The sequence below is a fragment of the Acanthisitta chloris genome, unplaced genomic scaffold, assembly GCF_000695815.1.
Source record: "Acanthisitta chloris isolate BGI_N310 unplaced genomic scaffold, ASM69581v1 scaffold23368, whole genome shotgun sequence".
Taxonomy (NCBI): domain Eukaryota; kingdom Metazoa; phylum Chordata; class Aves; order Passeriformes; family Acanthisittidae; genus Acanthisitta; species Acanthisitta chloris.
The window spans coordinates 34965-41541 of record NW_008685733.1 but is presented as its reverse complement, the minus strand read 5'-3'; the positions used below and the strand labels follow the sequence as shown (position 1 = coordinate 41541).

Genomic DNA, 6577 nt, shown 5'->3' with positions numbered 1-6577 from the left:
GAGCTTGACTGACTGGAGAACTATAATAAATATTTTTTTTAAAGGGAGAAAAATAGCTAAAAGTAGAACACCTGTAGGTACTGTCCTTTCAAGTAGTATGTTATCCTGAGAAGACAAGAGTGTTACTCATCAGATGGGTAGGGGAGGCTGTAGAGCAGAACAACAAAGACATTTAGGATATGCTTCAATAATAAGGGAATATAGGAATTGTCTCAATGATTGCTGTCTGTGTAAGGATGTCGGCTAGTTGCATAAAATGAACTGCTAAGAAACATGCAGGTGGAAAAACCTCCTACGTGCCCAAGATAGGTGCGCTGGTCGTCTTTGCTAAGCTAAAGTCACCTTAAATAATGTTTTCTTCCTAAAAGGCAATCAAGCACAAGCTGAGGGTTTGTTTTTTTGTGAATTTTCTTGTACATTAGTTCCCAGCATTTGTCTGAAACTTTAAAGTAACTGGAGATATTAGCGTAACTAATTTAGCACTGTGCTAAAGTAGTCACTGATCTAATGCTTGTTCTTTTAAAAGACTAGTTGTTTGATCAAATCCTTTGATGAATAAACAAGGCCAAGCTTTGCAATGAAGAAACAAAAGTGGGCAGGGTAAAGGAGTTGCCTTCAGTCACAAAGGAATGAGACATTTGTTTCTGACTTCCTGAGCATGCCTATTTCTGCTGCATCAGTGTGTCACGAATCTTAACCTTCTCTAACAAGGATGGATAAGAATGAATTTTTGAAGTGTTTAATTTTAAAGTAAGCCTATATGTTTTCCTGGTGGAAATTGCCAACTTTCAAAGGTCTGAATTTCGAGTAGTCTGCTGAACTTGTGTGATACATTAAAATATTGATGCTGCCGAGGTTTAAAAGGAAGTCAAGTGATGGAACCAGGATAAATCACCAGCTGAAACACTTCAAACTAGAGATTGATCAAGTGTTGAAAACCTCTTGGCAGATTTGTCAGCCTCTGGTTATGGAGAAGACAGTATGTTTTTGATTTCAGTTTAGATTAGTTAGAGCTGAAATACTGCAAATTTTGAAGTCCAAAACACGCTTTCCTTCAGCTCTTTCAAATTTAGAGAAACTAGCTGTAAAATCACTGAAGGGCACAGTAACTTTGTTTAACTGACTACAGAAATCTGTTAAACTACAAAATGTATAACTGCTGTGACAGTAGTTAAACAGATCCCTTTTAAAAGTGAAACATGTTAGTTGCTGCTTTGTGTCTGGTAGGCATTATCCTCTATTTGTTATTGTTATATTGGCACTATGTCAGTTTGGGGCCAAAATGAAGAGTGTAAGTATTCTCAGCTATTAAAAAACAATACCATATGGTATTTTGAAATCTAAAAACTTCTCTGCTGTCTCTACTAGTGCATACCTAGGAAAGACAGTGAAGAACATGGCAAATGCACAGTGATGGGTCCCATGTGCACCCTTCCAGCTTCCAGTTGCTTGTGGCTCAAGCACTTGGAATTGCAGGCATAATATTAATATTTAGTATCAGTGGATTTTTTTTCTGAATTTTTGTTAATAAAATCTAGCACTTAAGGATATTAACAAATGTATTAAGCTGTGTAATTGCTTGAATGACAAATGTTATGTTGGTAGACAACAGAGAAATAAAGTAACCCACTTACACCTAATCTGTGCGTGGTTACCAGCCAGTGAGAACAGGTCTGTCTCACATTCATCCTTCTCAGTTACTTAAGGCAAAGTTAAAATCAACAATTCTAACTGCAACTTATTTGCTCCTTTGAAGTAAATCACTTTTGTCCTGGGTAGATAACAGGAATTAGAGGTACTTATGTGGAGGGGATTGGTGTATGATTACACTTTAATGTGTTAATATAGTTGTTAAGTCATGGCTGATGAAATAAGTCTTTGTGATATTGATTACTAATATCAGCCACTCTAGGGAGCTTTTTTCTCATTTCTTAGCACATATTTTTAAATGAAGCAATTGTTAAGTTTTATTGAAGGGAACAGTGTATCATTATACTCAATTATGCAGTTAGAGTGTATTTGTCACTCTCAACAATAGTAATGACTTTAAAAGCATATTCAGTTTTAACCACAAAAATTAGGTGATATATCTAAAACTGTATGCTAAGAATCATATAGCAATACTTTTTCAGTATCTTTGGTTTTGAAAGGAGTCTTTGAATTTATTTCTGATTGTTCCTTACTAATAGATTATATTCCTGCATTTTATTTTGATAATATGCTATATTTGCATAATTCAAGATGTCTTTTCAAGTTTAAGTGGAAGTGAATTAAACCTTGGGTACATACAATAAAAGGAAGTCAAATCCTGAAATTTGTGCTTAATCAAGTGGCTTTTGCATTCCCTCAGTTGTCTGTGCTATTCATGCCTCAGTCCATTAGAAGACAAAACCAGCAAATGCTCTTGGATTAGACTCTGCTCTTGTTTGTGGTGTTTTAGCTCGGTCCTGAACTGAGAAACAGTGAATGGAGACAGTCTGAATCACCATGACTAGACCATTGCCTAGAAGAAAGCAATGCATCCCGACTCTGACAGTGAGAATAAAGTGCCTTTCATGCGTTACTGCATCACTGCAGCCATCTCTAAGTACAGCATGGCATCAGAGATTCTTATCTCTCTGACAACTTGTGGGTTGATGTTCTTGATAATCTCTGAATATAATACTGTCAAAAAAGTGTTTCTCTGGGAAGACTTATCCCTTCCTATTTAGCAGTGCTTTTATCTTTCCTGGATTAAGGGTGTACTCTGTTGAGGTTGTTGAAGACATGAAACAATCTCTGCCAGTGTTGCCTAAGGTATTTGTGTTCAGTGGTCTGTCGTCTTCTATTAATTGGAAAAGTTGTGTAGGCCTTCAAGGCTACTGTGAAAAGAGGATGGTCCTGCCAGGGAATAAAATACGGTTTTGTGGGAAGTGGTAGTTCAGCTACTCCCACCACCCTCCAACACCCTCCCCGAATTTTAAATTGCCACTGCAATCAGCTTTTCTTGTGCCGATTGCCAGATTATTTTTTTTCCTTTTTATTGCTCTGAAATTGTTTTTTTCTATATAATTAAGTAGTAAGTTGGAATGAAAAATGCATGTGAAGTTTCCTCTGGTAGATACTTAGTGTATTTAGAAAAATAACTAACATGGTTTTATCTAAAGATTTCCTCTATTTAATTTGCACTGCTAGGAAAGGGCAGGGGGTCAAGTTTGCAAAAATACTTTTTTTCAGAACCAATGGCAGTTTAATATGCTATGAAAATAACCTAGTGAAAATAGGAATTCAGTTTTAGGTGCTTGTGTAGACCATTCACAGGTGTCAGTTACATTAGAAGTCAACTTTCTTCCTGTTTTCTTAAGTGAGTTTTATGGCAGTTCTTCTGTGCCTTTGTATGGAGGAGATTAGTTAAATAATCTGTTGCAAAATTCTGAAAGCCGGTGGTGCTTGCAGAGTTCTGGTGGTGCTGGCTACATCCTGTTGAACTTAAAAGCCAGTCTAACTAATCTTCAGTTTCAAGCTTTAAACATTTTGGTGTTTTTTAGGACATCCATCATGTTTGAAGTTCTGTCCTGAGTTAACAACAAATGTGAAGGCCTTGAGGTGGCAGTGCATTGAATGCAAGACATGCAGTGCGTGTAGGATCCAAGGCAAAAATGCAGTAAGTTACACTTGAGTGTTACCTGTCTTTGCTTTGCTTAGAGTGGCTTTATAATTCACACATGTGCAAATGCAAATGGTTGATGTACAACTTCAAGCAATGCCATATTAAGTCTTTTTTCTTCTCTTCTCTTTTCCATCCCCATCCCCACTCCCCTTCAGGATAACATGCTTTTTTGCGACTCCTGTGATAGAGGGTTCCACATGGAGTGCTGTGACCCACCACTTTCCCGAATGCCAAAAGGTGATCATAAAATTCTTTCCATGAAAATACTTTCATTCACAATCTTTTCTCATATTAAATGACCAAAACCTCTTGAGCATGCTATTTTATTTTTTTTTCCAATGGTAAGCAGTATGATTTCAATCATGTCAAAACCAATTTTATTAGTCATTTTGTGAGGTTTTTTCCCTCCTCAGGAAAATAGTGAACGTTTGCAGTTAAGTTGACCAGATGAATTCATTGTGTGTTGAGTTGTTCGCCAGTGTATTGAGGGTGAAATTTTAGAAGGGTTGTTAAAATGCTTGAAGTAGATACACTGACAAAGAAAACGTTAGAGCCAAGTGGAGATGGTTCTTCATGCCTTTTGTAAGTGTAACTGGAAAAACAAACAAAAGCACATGTCTTCAGGTTCTCCAGATTTCTGACCTACAGCACCTCTCACCTTTGCTCTCGCATTTTTATGGCTTTTCCTATTTAGTCTTAAAGTTACACTAAAGACTTTTTTCAGTTCCTTCTCCATCAGTCCCCAGCCTTATTTACTATAAATAAGTGTTTAGAAATGTTCACCAAATGTTAAAAGTATCCAAATTCAAGTTGTTATATATATTAAAGCAACCATACCTAGGTGTGATCTGGTATATTCTTTAGCACACTCTACCCTAGATTGCTTTGTAACACACATAATTTTTTTCCCTTGGTCTTAATTGTGTCTGAAGAAAGTATAGGTGGTATGAGGAGGGACAGGCTAGAACAGAAATTCTTCTAGGAACCCATTTGCTCATAATCTTTCTGTGATCCTGATTGCTTCTTGTTTTCCCCTTTCCATGAGCACTTTGCTTTCAAAAATTTCAGAATATGGGTAGAAGTGGATAATTTCTTTTGTCCACTTCCCTTTCCCTGTGTCCTGTTCAAGAGATAATTTGCTGACCTTGTATATACTTGGCATGTATCTTGGTAGACACCTGCAGTACAGATTAGATAAACTGTGTACAACTAAACTCTGCTTCCTTTATGTAGGGATGTGGATTTGCCAGGTCTGTAGGCCAAAGAAGAAGGGGAGAAAGCTGCTTCATGAGAAAGCTGCCCAAATAAGACGACGATATGCAAAACCTATTGGACGACCGAAAAATAAACTAAAGCAACGAATGTTGTAGGTTTCTCTTGATTTTTATTTCTTTAAATGTTTATGAGAATGTAGTCATATAAGAGTTTGATGCATGTTTAATTACAGTTTTTAAGTGTATTTCAAGTTGGGAAAAAGAGATGACAAGTGATTTTAGTATATGCATTTCTGCCCAATGTCCAATAACTTCTAAATTTCAGTAGTTGCTTTTTTTTTTTTTTTTTTTTGGTCATGTCAGAAGGTGATAAAAAACTTCCTGGAAGTTAGTTTTTCAGATCCCATAAATTTTTTTCAAAATTGTACTTAGATGCAAATAAAATTCTGTGTGAAAACATTTGCCACAGCTATCTTTTAAGTGCAGCTTCAAATAATTGAAGCACATACAGAATCTTGCTAAGTGGATAATAGCAGGTTACTTATATACAACTTCAGGAGACTGTTCTGCTCAAAGACCTGTTCAAAAATTGTGTAAAAATTACTTGATTAGTTAACATCAGCTCACAAAACCCATTCCAAAAAGCAAACCATGCAAGCACTACAGAAGTTCTGGTTTCAGGGGTACTCTGGAAAGGACTGTTACCTGAATTCTGCTGTTCAGCTGCCACTGGTGAGGTTGCAATTCCTCTTGCTTCTCCAGATTGTGTTTATCTAAAACAAGAGTGTGCTGCAATTCTTTCAGAATCTGTCTTTCCAGGAAACTCTGTAGTTGGACATAGTAAGTCTTGGTTGAAGGATTGTTTAAGTAGTATTCAAACGCTGAGTTGACATTACACTGAGTGTTAAACAGGAACAGATTCTGTGTTAACTATAGTAGCATGTTGCCCTCTGTCACATGTTCTTGTCCATGTCTGCCTTTCTTCTCCCCTATATGACTACAGTTTAACTGTTTGGCTATGTCAGCTCAGCAGCTGAAAAGCTTTCTGGTTCTATCACCTACTCATTCTGTCATGTGACTGTTACCCAGCCATTTTACTCTATAGTCTAAAAACCTGACTCTTATTATTCAGAGTTGCATGGTAGCAGCTGTAAAACTGTTTGTGTTTTGCAAAATAAGGATTTTTGAAGCCAGTGGAGCCAACACGTGAAAATAGAAGGAAAACTACTCGTAATACAGTGCAGTGGTCCAGTTGATGTACTTGGTGCTGTGCAGTTTGCTGTATTTGCTTTTCCCTCTCTCTCTCTGCCAGGATCTCCTGTATTGCCTCTTTGGTCCTTGTCCTACAGTTCAGTGAATATTGCTCTAGGAAAGTAGTGCAGGATAAGGTTAGAGCGTGGCGCTACATAAAAGTAAAAGATGTAGTTTCACTGGCTCAGTGAGAGCATGCTGTTCAAGGAAGCATGGGGGAAGCATTGTTTTACTTCTCCATTCTTCTGAATAAGTAACTTGGGAATTTGGAGGTGACTGAAATGACCATACAGCTTTAAGTGTTTGAACTGAAATTTCTGTATATGTGTGCATAATAAAAATATTCCCTGTATCGCTAGCTATGCCTTGGGCTTTAGTTATGCTTCTGGTTTTAACCTTTTGATGACTCATAGGCCTTCAGCTGGAGCTTAGGGTTCTAATACAGTACTACCATCTTGCTTCT

General features: G+C 37.1%; 1 protein-coding gene across 1 annotated transcript in view; it reads left to right on the top strand.

Annotated features, from left to right (window-relative positions):
- The window catches only part of LOC103807162 (histone acetyltransferase KAT6B-like), a gene marked incomplete at its 3' end in the record, with an annotated part of 77879 nt that overhangs the window by 55483 nt on the left and 15819 nt on the right, over positions 1–6577 (top strand). The window contains exons 3-5 of the mRNA XM_009079883.1: positions 3528–3643; positions 3805–3886; positions 4883–5015. Of these exons, the coding sequence (XP_009078131.1) occupies positions 3528–3643; positions 3805–3886; positions 4883–5015 (331 nt within the window). The remainder of the gene's footprint in view (positions 1–3527; positions 3644–3804; positions 3887–4882; positions 5016–6577) is intronic.